General features: G+C 62.0%; 2 protein-coding genes, 1 long non-coding RNA gene and 4 other non-coding genes across 11 annotated transcripts; 5 read left to right on the plus strand and 2 right to left on the minus strand.

Annotated features, from left to right (window-relative positions):
- Positions 1-366: 366 nt before the first annotated feature.
- LOC131574337 (Bardet-Biedl syndrome 1 protein homolog) lies at positions 367-7,936 on the minus strand. The gene is made up of 14 exons (XM_058828776.1): positions 7,873-7,936; positions 7,709-7,776; positions 7,260-7,294; positions 6,309-6,602; positions 6,135-6,181; positions 5,758-5,796; positions 5,093-5,165; positions 4,462-4,590; positions 3,329-3,435; positions 2,391-2,511; positions 2,137-2,308; positions 1,043-1,111; positions 479-538; positions 367-386 (listed from the first exon to the last, which is right to left on the minus strand). The coding sequence occupies exons 1-14, from the start codon at positions 7,890-7,892 to the stop codon at positions 367-369; spliced, it is 1,254 nt and encodes a 417-aa protein (XP_058684759.1). The 5' UTR covers positions 7,893-7,936.
- Positions 7,937-8,069: 133 nt separating this feature from the next.
- Positions 8,070-9,427, plus strand: LOC131574333 (ubiquitin-like FUBI-ribosomal protein eS30 fusion protein). The gene is made up of 5 exons (XM_058828772.1): positions 8,070-8,117; positions 8,710-8,792; positions 8,877-9,021; positions 9,107-9,162; positions 9,267-9,427. Exons 2-5 carry the CDS (start codon positions 8,718-8,720, stop codon positions 9,390-9,392), a joined length of 402 nt encoding a protein of 133 aa, XP_058684755.1. The 5' UTR covers positions 8,070-8,117; positions 8,710-8,717; the 3' UTR covers positions 9,393-9,427.
- Positions 9,428-10,095: 668 nt separating this feature from the next.
- On the plus strand, positions 10,096-13,158 carry LOC131574336 (uncharacterized). 5 transcript variants are annotated; one of them, XR_009276468.1, is made up of 9 exons: positions 10,096-10,116; positions 10,493-10,526; positions 10,942-10,983; positions 11,303-11,371; positions 11,564-11,595; positions 11,860-11,945; positions 12,568-12,599; positions 12,813-12,837; positions 13,088-13,158. It is a non-coding gene; the product is annotated as an uncharacterized LOC131574336 (long non-coding RNA). The 5 variants fall into 5 exon arrangements; XR_009276467.1 differs by having other exon boundaries at positions 10,105-10,136; XR_009276470.1 differs by lacking the exon at positions 10,942-10,983 and having other exon boundaries at positions 10,103-10,116.
- Positions 10,592-10,667, plus strand: LOC131574340 (small nucleolar RNA SNORD26). Its single transcript, XR_009276473.1, has one exon. It is a non-coding gene; the product is annotated as a small nucleolar RNA SNORD26 (small nucleolar RNA).
- LOC131574341 (small nucleolar RNA SNORD22) lies at positions 11,649-11,774 on the plus strand. Its single transcript, XR_009276474.1, has one exon. It is a non-coding gene; the product is annotated as a small nucleolar RNA SNORD22 (small nucleolar RNA).
- Positions 13,159-13,889: 731 nt separating the features above from the next.
- Positions 13,890-14,080, plus strand: LOC131574338 (U2 spliceosomal RNA). The gene has a single exon (XR_009276471.1). It is a non-coding gene; the product is annotated as a U2 spliceosomal RNA (small nuclear RNA).
- Positions 14,081-16,092: 2,012 nt separating this feature from the next.
- Positions 16,093-16,283, minus strand: LOC131574339 (U2 spliceosomal RNA). Its single transcript, XR_009276472.1, has one exon. It is a non-coding gene; the product is annotated as a U2 spliceosomal RNA (small nuclear RNA).
- Between the last annotated feature and the right edge of the window lie 347 nt (positions 16,284-16,630).

Raw genomic sequence — 16,630 nt, forward strand, 5'->3', positions numbered from 1 at the left:
GCGCCCGTGCATTCCTGGGGGGGGGAGGAGCAGGGGGGGCACCCATGGGTGCTGCGGACCCCTCCCCCCACCCAAAAATCCGGGGTGACCCCCCCCTCCCCCCCCCCCACCTTGAGGGTGCTGCGCCCCTCCCCCCACATGTCCCAAACCCCTCCCCCCACCCCCCATGAAGACCCCAGACCCAAATTCCCACCCCCCCAGAGTGACCCCATGGGTGCCCCCACCCCCCACCCCAGGAGGACCCCAGACCCAAATTCCCCCTGCCCCTCCCCCCATGAAGACCCCAGACCCAAATTCCCACCCCCCAGAGTGACCCCATGGGTGCCCCCACCCCCCACCCAGGAGGACCCCAGACCCCTCCCCCACTCACGGGGGGCGTCCTCGCGCTCCCTCAGGGCCCGATCCACGAAGAGGCGCGTGCGGGGGGGGAGGGGCAGGCGGGGGAGGGGCGCGGGGGGGGTCTCGCCCCCTCCCCCACCCCCGCGACCCCCCCCCAAATCCGCGCGGCGCCGCAGCATCCGGATGGACAGAGCGCCCCCTGGCGGCCGGGAGGACTCAGAGACCCCCACCCTTAACAACCCCTCCCCCACGGGACCCCCACCCACAATTCGGGACCCCTCCCACAATTAATGCCCCAACCCCTCCCCTGTTTGAGACCTCACCACCCATGGGGACCCCTCCCCAAAATGGGACCCCTCCCCCAAATGGGACTTCTCCCCAAAATGGGTGCTCCCCCATCCTCTTCCATTTGGGACCCCTCCCCACCCATGGGACCCCCTGCCCCCTCCAGACCCCCAGTTTGGGACCCCCCCCCCCCGAAAATGGGACCCCCCCCCCGAAAATGGGACCACTCCCCCCAAATGGGACCCCCCCCAAAATGGGTGCTCCCCCATCCTCTTCCATTTGGGACCCCTCCCCACCTCTGGGACCCCTCCCCACCCCCCGGGACCCCTTCCCCAGCCCCCCCCGGGACCCCTCCCCACCCCTGGGACCCCTCCCCACCTCCGAGACCCCTCCCCACCCCTGGGAGACCCCTCCCCACCTCGGGTCGTGCACAGCAGGGTGTTCTCCTCCGCCCGTAGCGCCCAAAGCAGAGCCCGGTCACCACCTCCTGTGGGTGGGGGGCACCCAGGGGTGGGTGGGGGGCACCCAAATATTTGGGGGGCACCCAGGGGTGGGTGGGGGGCACCCAAATACCCGGGGGGGGCAGCCAGGGGTGGGTGGGGGGCACCCAAATACCCGGGGGGGGCAGCCAGGGGTGGGTGGGGGGCACCCAAATATTTGGGGGGCACCCAGGGGTGGGGAAGGGTCCCCAGCTGAGGGGGATGGGGGGTCCCAGGAGGTTTTGGGGGAGGGTCTCAGTGATTTTGGGGGGGTCTGGGATGGGGGATTTGGGAGTCCCAGGAAATTTGGGGGTTCCAGGGTGGAATTAGGGGGTGTTTTAGGGATATCTGGGGCTATTTGTGGGATATTTTGGGGTATTTTAGGGATATTTGGGGGTATTTGAGACATATTTGATGGATATTGGGATATTTTGGGTATTTCAGGGATATCTTAGGGATATTTTTTGGGTATTTTAGGGATATTTGGGGGTAATTTAAGGATTATTTTGGGATATTTGGGGGGAGTTTGGGGGTCCCCAGCTGCATTTTGAAGGTTGGGGCTCCCAGGGTGGGTTTAGAGACATTTTGGGGCTCCCAGGGTGGGTTTAGGAGACATTTTGGGGCTCCCAGGGTGGATTTAGAGACATTTTGGGGCTCCCAGGGTGGGTTTAGGAGACATTTTGGGGCTCCCAGGGTGGATTAGAGACATTTTGGGGCTCCCAGGGTGGATTTAGAGACATTTTGGGGGTCCCAGGGTGGTTTAGGAGACATTTTGGGCTCCCAGGGTGAGTTTAGAGACATTTTGGGGGTCCCTGGGTGGGTTTAGAGACATTTTGGGGCTCCCAGGGTGGATTTAGAGACATTTTGGGGGTCCCAGGGTGAGTTTAGAGACATTTTGGGGGTCCCAGGGTGGGTTTAGAGACATTTTGGGGCTCCCAGGGTGGGTTTAGAGACATTTTGGGGCTCCCAGGGTGGGTTTAGAGACATTTTGGGGGTCCCAGGGTGGGTTTAGAGACATTTTGGGGGTCCCCACCTGCGTTTTGAGGGTGCAGAGCAAGGTCCTGCCCCGGTAGAGCCGCAGCTCCCCGAGGGTCCCGGGGGGGTCCCCAAAGCCACCAGAGCAGCCCCAGACCCCTCCCGGGCAGCGCCGCCCCCGCCAGCCCCGAGATGGGTCCCGGCAGCCGCAGCGCCCAGAGCCGGCGGCCCTGAGGGAAATGGGGGGTCAGGAGGGGTCTGGGGGGGATTTTGGGGGGTCCCAGAAGGGTTTGGGGGGGATTTGGGGGTCACCTGGGGGCTGAAGGCCTGCAGGGTCCCGTCGGCGGTGGCAGCCAGGAGCCCCCCGTCCTGTGGGATCAGCCCGGCGGGGCGCGAGCCCAGCACCCCCAAAATCCTGCCCTGCTCCCGGGACCTGGGGGCACCCAAAATCAGAAATAACCCCCCAAAAATAACCCCAAAATCATCCTCAGCACCCCAAAATCCTGCCCTGCTCCCGGGACCTGGGGGCACCCAAAATCAGAAATAAACCCCCAAAATCACCCCCAAATCACCCCCAAAATCCTCCTCAGCACCCCCAAAATCCTGCCCTGCTCCCGGGACCTGGGGGTGCCCCAAATCCATAATAAACCCCCCAAAATCACCCCCAAAAATAACCCCAAAATCACCCCCAAAATCCTGCCTGCTCTCGGGACCTGGGGGCACCCAAAATCAGAAATAAACCCCCCAAAAATAACCCCAAAATCACCCCAAAATCACCCCCAGAACCCTGCCCTGCTCCCGGGACCTGGGGGCACCCAAAATCCATAATAAACCCCCCAAAATAACCCCAAAATCACCCCCTACATCCCTCCAAATCTCCCCTTTTGCCCTCTCCAAGTCCCGTCCCTGCACCCCAAAGCCCCCCCTTGAGCCCCCCAAATCCCCCAAAGCCCCCCAAACCCCCCCCATTTCCCCTTCACCAGCTCAGCCCCCGCAGGGTCCCGTCCCTGCAGGCCCTGAGCCCTCCCTGAGCCCCCCAAATCCCCCCCTGAGCCCCCCCAAAGCCCCCCAAACCCCCCCATTTCCCCCTCACCGGCTCAGCCCCCGCAGGGTCCCATCCCTGAGCCCCCCAAAATCCCCCCAAATCCCCCCCCTGTTCTCCCCTCACCGGCTCAGTCCCCGCAGGGTCCCGTCCCTGAGCCCACCCTGAGCCCCCCAAATCCCCCCAAACCCCCCCGTTCTCCCCTCACCGGCTCAGCCCCCGCAGGGTCCCGTCCCTGCAGGCCACCCCCAGCCGGCAGCGCCCGTCCCCGGGACCCCGCGGCACCACGAAGGCGGGGGGGGACGGCACCCAGCCCTGGGGGGCAAAGTGGGGGTCAGGGGGCACCCAGAGGGGTCAGGGGGCACCCAGAGGGGTCAAGGGGCACAAAGAGGGGTCAGGGGGCACCCAGAGGGGTCAGGGGGGCACCCAGAGGGGTCAAGGGGCACAAAGAGGGGTCAGGGGGCACCCAAAGGGGTCAGGGGGCACCCAAAGGGGTCAGGGGGGTACCCAAAGGGGTCAGGGGGGCACCCAGAGGGGTCTGGGGGCACAAAGAGGGGTCAGGGGGCACCCAAAGGGGTCAGGGGGGCACCCAAAGGGGTCGAGGGGCACCCAGAGGGGTCCCAAGAAGGATTTGGGGGGTCCTGGGGAGGTTTTCGAGGGTGTTGGGGGGGTCCCAGGGGGTTTCAGTGGCTCCCGAGAGTGTTTTTGGGGGGTCTCAGGGGTCCCAAGGGGTTTCAGGGGTTCCCAGGGGATTTCAGGGGGTCCCAGGGGTGTTTTCGGGGGGTCCCAAGGGGTTTCAGGGAGTCCCAGGGGGGTTTCAGGGGGTCCCAGGGGGTTTCAGGGGTTCCCGGGGGTGGTTTTGGGGGGGTCCCAAGGGGTTTCAGGGGTTCCCTGGGGGTTTTGGGGGTCCCAGGGGTGTTTTTGGGGGGTCCCAAGGGGTTTCAGGGGGTTTCAGGGGGTCCCAGGGGGGTTTCAGGGGGTCCCAGGGGGTCTCAGGGGGTCCCAGGGGTGTTTTTGGGGTCCCAGGGGTGTTTTTGGGGGGTCCCAGGGGGTTTCAGGGGTTCCCAGGGGGTTTCAGGGCTTCCCAGAGGGTTTCAGGGGGTCCCAGGGGGTTTTGGGGGTCCCAGGGGTATTTTTGGGGGGTCTCAGGGGTTCCCAGGGGGTTTCAGGGGTTCCCGGGGGTGTTTTTTGGGGGGTCCCAGGGGTGTTTTCGGGGGGTCCCAGGGGGTTTCAGGGGGTCCCAGGGGTGTTTTTGGGGGGGGTCTCAGGGGGTTTTGGGGGTCCCAGGGGGTTTGGGGGGTCCCAGGGGTGTTTTTTTGGGGGGGGTCTCAGGGGTCCCACCTTGCAGATGACCGTGAAGGCCTCGGGGTCCAGCACCAGCACGTCCCCGGCCTCGGTGCCCAGCACGGGACACTCGGGGGTCCCCTCGGGGCCCCCCCGCGGCAGCGCCCCCAGACACGTCACCACCGTCTGGGGGGGACATTGGGGACAGGGGGGGGACATTGGGGACACGGGGGGGACACTGGGGACACTGAGGGGGCATTGGGGACATGGGGGGGACATTGGGGACACTGGGGACATGTGGGGGTCACCTCAGGACCCCCCTGTGGGGGCACCCCCAGACACGTCACCATCGTTGGGGGGACACGGCGGGGTGGGGGGGTCACATGGGGGGTTGGGGGACACGGGGGGGTCACAGGTGACACACAGGTAACACACAGGTGACACAGGTGACACACAGGTGACACACAGATGACACACAGGTGACACACAGGTGACACAGGTGACACAGGTGACACAGGTGACACACAGGTGACACAGGTGACACACAGGTGACACACAGGTGACACACAGGTGACACAGGTGACACAGGTGACACACAGGTGACACAGGTGACACAGGTGACACACAGGTGACACACAGGTGACACACAGGTGACACACAGGTGACACAGGTGACAGGTGCCACCCACCTGTCTCTGCAGGGGTCGCCCCTTGTGCAGCGCCACGAAGGGACCCAGCTCGGGGGGGGGCAGCGCCAGCAGCCTGGGGGGGCAGGGGGGGGCACCCATTGCACCCCCCGAGCCCCCAATGACCACCCTGACCCCCCAATGACCCCCCCAATGACCCCCCTGACCCCCCAATGACCCCCCTGACCCCCCTACTGCACCCCCCGACCCCCCAATGACCCCCCAATGACCCCCCAATGACCCCAATGACCCCCCAATGACCCCCCTGACCCCCCCACTGCACCCCCTGACCCCCCCGACCCCCCAATGACCCCCAGGACCCCCTGACCCCCCCCCAAAGTCACCCAATGTCCTCCAAGCCCCACAAGGACCCCCCAAACCCCACAAGGACCCCCCCAAACCCCACAGGGATCCCCCAAACCCCACAAGGACACCCCAAACCCCACAAGAACACCCCAAACCCCATAAGGACCCCCCCAACCCCTCCCAAACCCCATAAGGACCCCCCCAAACCCCACAAAGACCCCCCCCCAAACCCCATAAGGACCCCCCCAAACCCCATAAGGACCCCCCAAACCCCACAAAGATCCCCCCAAACCCCTTAAGGACACCCCCAAACCCCACAGGACCCCCCCAATCCCCCCAATCCTCCCCAGCCCCCCACTCACCGCAGCGACTGCGTCGTCAGGGGCACCTCGGCCTTGTCCCTGGGACCCCCCAAAATCCGGTTGGGGGAGGCTCAGGGTGTGCCCCCCCCCCCCAAAAGGCACCCAGGATTTTGGGGACCCCCCCCAGGGACTAAAAGTGCCCCCCCCAAGGGTCTTCTGGCAGACCCCCCCCCCCCAACAAAGGCACCCAGAGTTTTTGGGACCCCTCCCCAAAGCCATCCCGACTTTTTGGGCGCCCCTCAGGGACCCCAAATTCCCCCTCAAAAGACCCAAACTGCCCCCCCAAAGATTTTAGGGGCACCCCCCAAGACCCCCCCCAGGTATTTGGGCCCCCCCCCCCCAAAAAAAACATTTTGGGGTCCCCCTCAACCCTGCACCTCAAATCCTCCAACATCTCCTTCAGCATCAGGGGGTCGATCTGATCCTACAGAAACCCCCACCCCCCAAAAAAAATAAAATTAAACTTCAGGATGGCTGAAACCCCCCCTGGGAGAGTAGAGAGTGCCCCAATTTGGGGAGGGGGTCCCCCCAAACCCCCGCCCCCCCCTCACCTGCTCAGCCTGGAGCCACAGGTCCCTCTCGAGGGGGTCGGGGGGCCGGGGGGGCAGCGAGAATTTGAAGAAGGGTCGCAGGTTCCTGTAGACGTAGAGGGCGGGGCCGGCGGCCACGACCACCGCGGGGCCCCCCCCGGGCCCCCCCCCGGAGCCCCCCGACCCTAAAAAAGCGGGGCCGAAAGCCCCCACCCCCGCCGGAGCCTCGGGCAGAGCCAGGCTGGTGATGGAGCCCGCGCCCCTCACCACGGCCAGGCGGGGACCCCCCGGATCCCGCGGGACCCCCACCACCAGCTGGGGGGGGACACGGGGGGTCAGGGGCTGGAGACCCCCAGAGACCCCCCCGAGACCCCCAGAGACCCCCCAGAGACCCCCAGGGAACCCCCCAGTGACCCCCAGGGACCCCCCAGAGACCCCCACCACCAGCTGGGGGGGGACACGGGGGGTCAGGGGCTGGAGACCCCCAGAGACCCCCCCAGAGACCCCCACCAGGGACCCGTACCACCAGCTGGGGGGGACATGGGGGGGTCAGGGACTGGAGACACCCAGAGACCCCCCCAGTGACCCCCAGAGACCCCCAGGGAACCCCCCACCACCAGCTGGGGGGGGACACGGGGGGTCAGGGGCTGGAGACCCCCAGAGACCCCCCAGAGACCCCCCAGAGACCCCCCCAGTGACCCCCCAGAGACCCCAGAGACCCCCCCATGGACCCCCAGAGACCCCCAGGGATCCCCCCACCACCAGCTGGGGGGGGACACGGGGGGTCAGGGGCTGGAGACCCCCAGAGACCCCCCAGAGACCCCCCAGAGACCCCCCCAGTGACCCCCCAGAGACCCCCAGAGACCCCCCACCACCACCTGGGGGGGACATGGGGGGGTCAGGGGCTGGAGACCCCCAAAGACCCCCCAGAGACCCCCCAGAGACCCCCCAGGGACCCCCCCCCAAAATCACCTTGTGGTCGCCGTCTCCATGGAGATCAACCAGAGCTGGAAAAGGGGGGAGGGGGCTTAGGGGGGACCCCCGGGGGTCCGGGACCCCTCCCCCATCCCTCACCCAGGGGGAAACCCCCGCTCCTCCCCCCCTCACCCCGAGACCCCCCAAAATCCCCCTCACCCCGAGAGCCCCCAAAATCCCCCCTCACCCCGAGACCCCCCAAAATCCCCCCTCACACCGAGAGCCCCCAAAATCCCCCCTCACACCGAGACCCCCCAAAATCCCCCCTCACACCGAGACACCCCAAAATCCCCCCTCACACCGAGACCCCCCAAAATCCCCCCTCACCCACAGCCCCCCCTCATGAGTCCCCCCCTCAGGATCCCTGCCCCACCCAGAGCCCCCCCCTCATGAGCCCCCCCCCAAAGCCCCCCCTCACGATCCCCCCCTCACGATCCCCCCCTCACCCATGCACCCCGGGAAGCTGCACAGCCCGGCCAGGGGGTCCTCGTGAGCCTCCAGCCATAACGAAGCGCTGCGGGGGGGTCCAAGCGTTAAGGGGGGGGCGAATCCCGACACCGGGACCCCCCCAAAACCCCCCAAAACTGCCCGAACGCCGCCCCTCCCCCACCTCTCCTCAGCCGCCGCCATCGCGTTGCCACGGCAACGCGGGGATTTGCCGCCCGGAAATGACGCATCCCTCCCTCCAGCGCTACAGACCAATGAGCACCGAGATCTTCGTGGCCACGCCCCTTGCCAGGACTCCGCCATTTTTGTAGTTCCGCGGCTTGCGGCTTCGCCACGCACGGCACACGCACGGGTGACGTCACCGCGCCGCGCCTGCGCGCTGCCCCTTTCCGCCTTGGAGACGCCGCGGTGCGGCCGCGCTCGGGGGATTCGGGGGAATTTGGGGTTTTTGGGGGTTTTTGAGGGGGATTTGGGAGTTTTTGAGGGGGATTTGGGGGGGGAAGGGGCTGGGGAAGGGTGATGAGGCGGGTTGGGAGTGGGGGGGCTGCGCTGGGAAGGTTTTGACGAGCCTGGGGGTTCTTGGGTGAGATTGTGAGGGGCTTGGGGGGTCTCTGAGATTTTCTGGGGGGCCCAGGGGTTATTTGGGGATCAGAGGGGGCTGAGGCGTTATGGAGGGGTCCTGAGGGGGCTGTGAGGCCTTGGGGAGGGTCAGGGTTATTTGGGGGGGGTCCATGAGGGCTTTGGAAAAGATTTGGGGGGCCAGGAGTCCTTGGGGGGACCCTCAGGTGGGGGACAGGGAAGGTTTGCGGGGGGAGAAGGTAAATCAGGGGGGTTTTACCCCCCAAAATAGAGACAGGAGGGTCTGGGGACCCCCAAATTCCACCCGAGTTTTCCCGTGGTGGGGGGAGCAGTACCAGCCCCTCCCCCAAACCCCTGAGGGTCTCCCCTTTATCTGAGGGATGTGGGGACCCCCCCTAAGCCCCCCCAAATCTCCCCCCAGCCGCCACCATGCAGCTCTTCATCCGCGGCCAGACCCTCCTCACCCTCGAGCTCTCCGGCTCCGAGACCCTCGCCCAGATCAAGGTGAGCCCCCAAATTCGGGGTGTCCCCCTCCCCAGTCCCCCCGATTTTGGGGTGCTGACCCCCCTGTTTGTCCCCCCTCCCCAGGAGAGGGTGGCCGAGCTTTCGGGGATCCCCCCCAAGGACCAAGTGCTGCTCCACGCCGGGACCCCCCTGGACGATGAGGCTGTGCTGGGGCAGAGCCCCCTCCCCGAATTCACCACCCTGGACCTCTCCACGCGCCTGCTGGGCGGTAATTCCGGGGGGGCCGCTAATTAGCGGGGTGTTAATTAACAAAACGAACCCCCGTAACTCCCCCATTTCCTTCCTCCACCCAGGTAAGGTCCACGGCTCCCTCGCCCGCGCCGGCAAAGTGAGGGGCCAGACCCCCAAGGTGAGCGCTGAGGGGGCTCCCCCCGCCTTTAGGGGACCCCCACGGGGCTTGGGGACCCTGCCAGGATTTTGGGGACCCCCCCTGACCCCCCGTTTTTTGATCAGGTGGCCAAGCAGGAGAAGAAGAAGAAGAAGACGGGGCGGGCCAAGCGGCGCATGCAGTACAACCGGCGCTTCGTCAACGTCGTGCCCACCTTCGGCAAGAAGAAGGGCCCCAACGCCAACTCCTGAACCCCAATAAAGGAATTTGGGCTCAATTCCCAGCATTTTGGGGCTCTCTGAGCTTTTCTTGGCGCTCTCCTTGCGTTCTCTAAGTTTCTTTTAAAGTTGTTTATGGAACGTTCAAAGTGGTTTGGGGTGAAACCGGCCGAGAGGGGGTAATCGGGTCCCCGAGAGCTGACGGGAGGTTAATTAGAGGGAAGCGTTAATTTGCAGAGTGCTAATGAGGAGACGCTGAGGAGAATGAGTCTCTGTGGGGGTGGCGGAAAGAGCCGAGCGCCGCCGGAAATACCCGAGTGCAGCGGGGGGGCGGGGCTGAGGGATCAGAGAGTGACCGGAAATCTCCGAACTGTGCCGAGGGACGCGGCGGAGGGAGCCGAACGGTGACGGAAATCCCCGAATTGTGCCGAGGGACTCGGAGAGAGCCTGAAACACCCAACGGGCGGAGGAGGCGGCTGAAAAGCGATCAAGAGATTTAATTGATCGCTCCGAACGCTTCCGAGCGGTGCCGGAAACTGCCGAGACTGAGGGGAGCCGAAGCACCCCCAAAACCCCCCGGGGCTCCCCCTCACGGCCTCACCCGCCAGGGGGCGCCTCACACCCCTCACGTCTTTTCCCGCCTTTCCCGCCCCCCTCAGGGCTCGCGCCCCGCCCCCTTCCCGGCATGCCCCGCGCGCTATTTAAGCGCCCGTGAGGCAGCGAGGCGGCCATTTTGTCCCAGCAGCGAGAGGGAAAGGTTGGTTGCGATTCTGTTCGGTCCGTGGCCTGAGGGGAGGCTCTGAGGGGATTTCAAGAGGGTTTCAGGGGGGTGGGGCGGCCTCGATAACCGATTCCCCTCTCCCCGGGCTAACGGGGAGCGGCCCGGAGCTCTTCCTGCGGCGCCGTTCCCCTCACGGCGCAGCCGCTCTGTGCGTCCCTGAGGAGTTCCGGGAGGGGTCAGCGCCTTCCCCAGGGGCCTGCTCGGGGATGAATCTCTCACAGACCTGTGCTGATGGCGCGGTGAAGAATTTGGAGTTCTCTGAGGGCTAGTCCTGCTCCGGCCTGGGGGTTGGCTGCACCATGATGGTCACATCTTTGTCTCTAACGCCTTTTATTTTTTGTTTCTTTTTTAGTATTCAAGCCCGAAAAACAATGCTTCTCTCGGAGGTGAGTCTTCAACCAGCCTTTTTGGGTTTAGAAAGGTGGATTTTAGGGCAGATTGGGCAGCAGTGCTGCGGGGATGATCACTCCGAACTCTCTCTTGCTGATGGGTCAGTGGAGAAGCTTCTGGAACAAGTTCTGAGTGGCACTGACCCACGAGGGGGGTTCAGATCCCTGTGGGAGGATTTGAAACCTTTTTGGAAAGGATCAGACCCACATTGGGGGGTTAAAACCGGGTTTAACTCCCTTTTGCGGGGGTAAAAACGGGATTAACCCTTTTTGGGGAGGCTTAAACCACGTGTAGAGTTCAGATCCGTGCGAGACCCACGAGATTTTAAACCCTCGTGGCACTTAAAGTGTTTGAAGTACCAGGTTTGTCCATAAATCGCCATTTTAACCCTTTTTTCCCTTATTTTCAAAGCATGGAATCCTCATCCGCGGGTTCCCTGTGGCCCCTCCCCAGGTGAGCCTGCTCTTTATGACACTTTTTTTTTATTCCTGGGAAAAACACGGGATTTTCTCTTGGAATTCCCCCCTAAAGCCACCCCAGGGGTGCAGATTTTGGGGTGTCCGCCCCTCTTTTCTCGCTGTTCGGTGAGGAGTGACAATGACAAGCATATGGCTGAGGGTCCCTGATGCCACGTGAGCGCTGAGAGCAGCTGGGAGGGGACCCACAATTAACTAATTAATAGTTAATAATTCCTACAATAAATTCTACATAATATATTGTTAATTGTGTGCTAATTATATACAATAATAAGTAAATTATTTGTATTTTGTAGCGTGGGGGAAACCTCAGCCCGGGGTGAGCTTCAGGGCACCCTGAAGTGACCACAATGACCCGAGCTCAGGTCAGTGCCGCCCCCTAAACCCCCCCAAAATGTCCCCCCAAGCCCCCCCAGTCCGAAGCGATGACACCCCGGGCTGGAGGACGCGTCCGATGGCAGCTCCGAGTTACCAAAGCCCTGATCGGATTTGGGGAGGGGGCTACACCCCCTCCCACAGGGCTCTGGGCTCCTCTGAACCCCCGATTTCCTCCACAGCCGCGGGAGCTGAGGATCCCCTGAGCCCCCTGGTGAGTTCTGGGGGTCCCTGGGCTGGAGGTTTTGGGGTTTGGGGGTCCCAGGCCCCCCATGAGGAAACCCCCACCCGTCTGACCCCCCCGGCGGGCCCAGGACCTGCAAAGGTGGAACCCCCTGGAGCCCCCGGGGGGAAGAGAGGACGAGCAGTCCCAGCGGGGACGGTCTGAGGGGGCCTCGGAGGGGCTCTTTGGGGGGTCCTGGGGGGGATTTTGGGGTGTCCAGGGCACACAGTGACCCCTCCTCTATTTCCATTCCAGGATTCAATCCCGTTGGGGTGAGCCCCTTTCCCCATGGGGCAGAGCCGGGGGTCCCGAGGCCAGCTCGTGACTTTGGGGGGCACAAGGTAACCCCTCTTCTCCTCCTGGGGGTCCTGAGGGGGGAATTGTTCACCCTGGGTGAGGTTTGGGGGTCTTGGGGGGGTCCCATGGCTGAGTTTTGGGGGTCAATACAGGGGTCCCGTGGCTGGGTTTTGGGGGTCTCATGGCCAGGTTTTGGAGGTCTCAGAGGGGTCCCATGGCTGGTTTTTGGGGGTCTCAGGGGGTCTCATGGCCAGGTTTTGGAGGTCTCAGAGGGGTCCCATGGCTGGGTTTTGGGGGTCTCAGGGGGGTCCCATGACCGGGTTTTGGGGGTCTGAAGGGGGTCCCATGGCCGGGTTTTGGGAGTCTCATGGTTGGGTTTTGGGGGTCCCATGGTTGGGTTTTGGGAGTCTCATGGTTGGGTTTTGGGGGTCCCATGGTTGGGTTTTGGGGGTCCTGGGGTGTTTTGAGGGTCCTGGGGTGTTTTGGGGGTCCTGGGGTGTTTTGGGGCCCCCCCGGGGGTGATGACCTCACGAATCTCGTTCGGCTGAGGCTGCTGCTGAGGACACAAGGACTGACCCAGGGGGTCCTGACCCCTTTTTGGGGTCCCCAAATTCTCCCAGGATCCCCCTGACCCCCCCCCCCCTTTGTACCCCCCTCCCCTTGCAGGTGGCATCAACCTCGGACACACCTGGAGCCAGGTATGCAAATGAGCGGGGCATGACCTAACTGGTGACATCATCAGTGATGTCACCCCCCACGCAGTGCCCCCCAGTTTTGGTGATGATGTCACTAGCTCACTTTGACCCCCCTGAAAACACCCGAACACCTGAAAAATTGGGGAGGGGGTTCCCTGGGGGGGTCCTGGGGGTGAGGGGACCCCCTGACCCCCTCCCCTCTCTGCTGCCCCGCAGGTGCTGCAGCTCTCGGGGGGCTCAGGTGAGTTCAGCGCTTTTGGGGGGGCTTTGGGAGCTTTTTTGGGGTCCCCCCCTGCCGAGGATGAGGCGATACCGCCCCAGACTGAGCCCTGTGATGAGCGGTTCCTCCTGAGGCTGGGGGGGGGCTTTGGGGGGTCTCTGGGATTTGAGGGGGGTCTTGGGTTGTGAAACAATTTAAAAAGGGTTTTAAATTTTAAATTTAATTCAATTTTAAAACTTTTAACCCCTGAAATTACTATTTTTTTTTGCAGCTCTTGGATCATCGATGCAAATCAAAGAACTTCTCATCAATATAAATAAAAATCGCTATTTTTGTTAAAAACCTTGCGTTTGTTTTTTATTTGGGGAGGGGGGAGCCCACAGATGGGGTCGGGGTGGGGGGTCCCATTCCCCTGAGCCCCTCCAGCGTCCTTGCCTGGGGACAAAACTCAGCCCAGGACCCCAAATTTTGGGTTAAAAAACCAATTTTGGAACCTTTGAAGGATTTTGGCCCTGCCCAGATCCCTCCTGACCCCCCCCCCCCAAAATTCCCAAGAAAGAGAGAAACGCCCCAAAGTCCCCCCAAACCCGGAATGCGGCCGTGGATATGCAAATTAATATTTAGTTATGCTAATCGAGCACTGCGAAATGGATTATTTGATAGATATTTAATGATGTAATTATTTATTCGCGGTTATGCTAATGAGTGCGGTTTCGTGCTTTAAGGGGCGTGGCGAATGCAAATGAGCGTTCGATCATCCAATCAGGAGCGGAGAAATGAGGGGCGTGGCCTCTAAGCGCGGGGCCGTGTGAGGGGCGGGGCTATGCAGATTAAACAGGCGGGGTTATTCAAAATAAAGATAAAGCGGCCACCAAGGGCATCACGGGAGCAAAATTGGGGCAGAATTCGGGGGTTTCGGGGCTCGGCGCGGGCGGAGCGCGGGAGCGAAGCGCGGAGCTGTTGCGGAAAAGCTCCCGGAGCGGCTCGGGGCGGCTGCGGGGGCGGCGCGGGGGTGACCGTGAGGTTCGGGCGGGCCGAGCGGGGCCGGCTGCGGGGCGCGGAAGGAGCCCAGCATCGCTTCTCGGCCTTTTGGCTAAGATCAAGTGTAGTATCTGTTCTTATCAGTTTAATATCTGATACGTCCTCGATGAGAGGACTTCATATTAAACGGATTTTTGGGCTCGGGAGTTGGACCCGGAGCTTGCTCCCTCCGCTCCGCGCATCGTCCCGGTATTGCAGTGCCTCCGGGAACGGTGCACCCCGCTCGGGGTCATTTTACTGGTTAAAAACAGATTCAATTTCTTCACCTCGATCGCGATATTCCCCAGCTTCAATCTTCAACCCTTCTCTACCGCGATATCCCCGACTTGCGCCTCACACCCGGACCCTTCTCTCCCCCTCCCGCTGCCGCTGTCCCCGCACCGGCCCCGCCGCGCTCACAAACATTTTACATTTAATATTTGTTTTTATGTTTGCAAAAAGCCGATAATGTAATGCGCATTTATATCGGATGTGTTCCGTTCTAAAATGGGACAGAGGGGAGCGGGAATGTTTCAATAAATGGGTCTGTGAGGCGAGCCAAAGTGTTTTACTTATTAAATGTGTTTTTAAAGTTATTACTTTTAGGTATTTTTACCTTTTTTTGGTCGTTTGCTGGGATTCTCTGCTGTCGCCCTGAGGCCGGGGAAAAAAACGGCGGCGGGCGGGAAAGCGCGTGAGGGGAGCCCCGGGCACCAGGACCTGAGGGGGAAAACGGCGACATTTAAAACGCTACGTGTTTTATTTATTAAATGTATTTATTTTATTATTATTATTAGGTATTTTTATCTTTTTTCAGTCGTTTCTTTGCCGGGATTCTCTGCTGTCGCCCTGAGGTCGGGGATCAAAGTGGCCGCGGGCGGGAAAGCGCGTGAGGGGAGCCACGGGCACCAGGACCTGAGGGGGAAAATGCGACATTTAAAACGCTACGTGTTTTATTTATTAAATGTATTTATTTTATTATTATTTTTAGGTATTTTTACAGTTTTTTGGTCGTTTCTCTGCCGGGATTCTCTGCTGTCCCCCTGAGGTCGGGGATCAAAGTGGCCGCGGGCGGGAAAGCGCGTGAGGGGAGCCCGGGGATCTGAGGGGGAAAATGCGACATTTTAAAACGGAACGGATTTTATTTATTAAATGTATTTATTTTATTATTATTTTTAGGTATTTTTACCGTTTTTCTGTCGTTTCTCAGCCGGGATTCTCTGCTGTCCCCCTGAGGTCGGGGATCAAAGTGGCCGCGGGCGGGAAAGCGCGTGAGGGGAGCCCCGGGCACCGGGACCTGAGGGGGAAAGTGCGACATTTAAAACGGAACGTGTTTTATTTATTAAATGTACTTATTTTATTATTATTTTTAGGTATTTTTACCGTTTTTCAGTCGTTTCTCTGCCGGGATTCTCTGCTGTCCCCCTGAGGTGGGGGATGAAAATGGCGGCGGGCGGGAAAGCGCGTGAGGGGAGCCCCGGGACCTGAGGGGACAACGGCGCCATTTGGGCCCAGAGCCGTGTCGGGAGTCGCGACAGACACACGATACCCCTCAGCCGCTGAATGCCGGGCCCTCAGCCCGCGGCGGGAGCGGGGAGAAGCCGGCGCCGTTTCCCGGAGCCTGGTGAGGGGATGGGGGAAAGCGGCAGCTCCCGAGGGGCGGCTCCGCTGCAGCGGGAGCCGCTCCCGGCACCGCGTTCGGGGCCGCTCCGAGGAGCGAAGGCGATCGGGAGCGGGACGGGGTCGATCTGTTCGGGATAAACCCCCGGGAGCGCAGCGGGAGCCGCGGGACACGGCGGGAGCGAGGCCGGGCGGCGATGGCGGAGCTGTGAGCGCCACAGAACCGCGTTAGAGCGGCAGTGGAGCTGCGATAGAACGGTGATAAATCGGTGATAGAACCACGATGGATCGGCGATAGAACCGCGATAGATCGGCAGTAGAACTGCGATAGAACGGTGATAAATCCGTGATAGAACCACCATAGATCGGTGATAGAACCACGATAGATCGGTGATAGAACCACGATAGATCGGTGATAGAACCACCATAGATCGGCGCTCGATGGCCACGGGCGGTCGCTCGGAGCGCGGCGGGGCCGGTGCGGGGACAGCGGCAGCGGGAGGGGGAGAGAAGGGTCCGGGTGTGAGGAGCAACTCGGGGATATCGCGATGGAGAAGGGTTGAAGACTGAAACGCAGGAATATCGCGATCGAAGTGAAGAAATTGAACCTGTTTTTAACCAGTAAAATGACCCCGAGCGGGGTGCACCGTTCCCGGAGGCACTGCAATACCGGGACGATGCGCGGAGCGGAGGGAGCAAGCTCCGGGTCCAACTCCCGAGCCCAAAAATCCGTTTAATATGAAGTCCTCTCGTCGAGGACGTATCAGATATTAAACTGATAAGAACAGATACTACACTTGATCTTAGCCAAAAGGCCGAGAAGCGATGCTGGCCTCATTCCGCGCCCCGCAGCCGGCCCCGCTCGGCCCGCCCGAACCTCACGGTCACCCCCGCGCCGCCCCCGCAGCCGCCCCGAGCCGCTCCGGGAGCTTTTCCGCAGCCGCTCCGCGCTTCGCTCCCGCGCTCCGCTCGGGCCGAGCCCCGAAACCCCCGAATTCTGACCCAATTTTGTTCCCGTGATGCCTTTGGTGGCTGCTTTATCTTTAATTTGAATAACCCCGCCTATTTAATCTACATAACTCCCCCCCCGTCCTGCCTCCCCTCAGCCGTTCCCCGTTTCCTCTTCTCATTTTCCAGCCCATCCCGCGATTTTCTCTCGCCTTTCGCCTCCGCT

This window comes from Poecile atricapillus, unplaced genomic scaffold (assembly GCF_030490865.1).
Source record: "Poecile atricapillus isolate bPoeAtr1 unplaced genomic scaffold, bPoeAtr1.hap1 scaffold_253, whole genome shotgun sequence".
Taxonomy (NCBI): Eukaryota; Metazoa; Chordata; class Aves; order Passeriformes; family Paridae; genus Poecile; species Poecile atricapillus.

Excerpts from the sequence above, each read along its gene's own strand:
- LOC131574337 (XM_058828776.1), bottom strand. The coding sequence starts at position 7,892 with ATGGCGGCGGCTGAGGAGAG. Across the intron at positions 4,591-5,092 it reads GGCGACCCCTGCAGAGACAG|ACGGTGGTGACGTGTCTGGG; the intron begins GTGGGTGGCACC and ends TGTCCCCCCCAG. Across the intron at positions 3,436-4,461 it reads CCTTCACGGTCATCTGCAAG|GGCTGGGTGCCGTCCCCCCC; the intron begins GTGGGACCCCTG and ends TTTGCCCCCCAG.
- LOC131574333 (XM_058828772.1), top strand. The coding sequence starts at position 8,718 with ATGCAGCTCTTCATCCGCGGCCAGACCCTCCTCACCCTCGAGCTCTCC. Across the intron at positions 9,022-9,106 it reads CTCCACGCGCCTGCTGGGCG|GTAAGGTCCACGGCTCCCTC; the intron begins GTAATTCCGGGG and ends TCCTCCACCCAG. Across the intron at positions 9,163-9,266 it reads TGAGGGGCCAGACCCCCAAG|GTGGCCAAGCAGGAGAAGAA; the intron begins GTGAGCGCTGAG and ends TTTTTTGATCAG.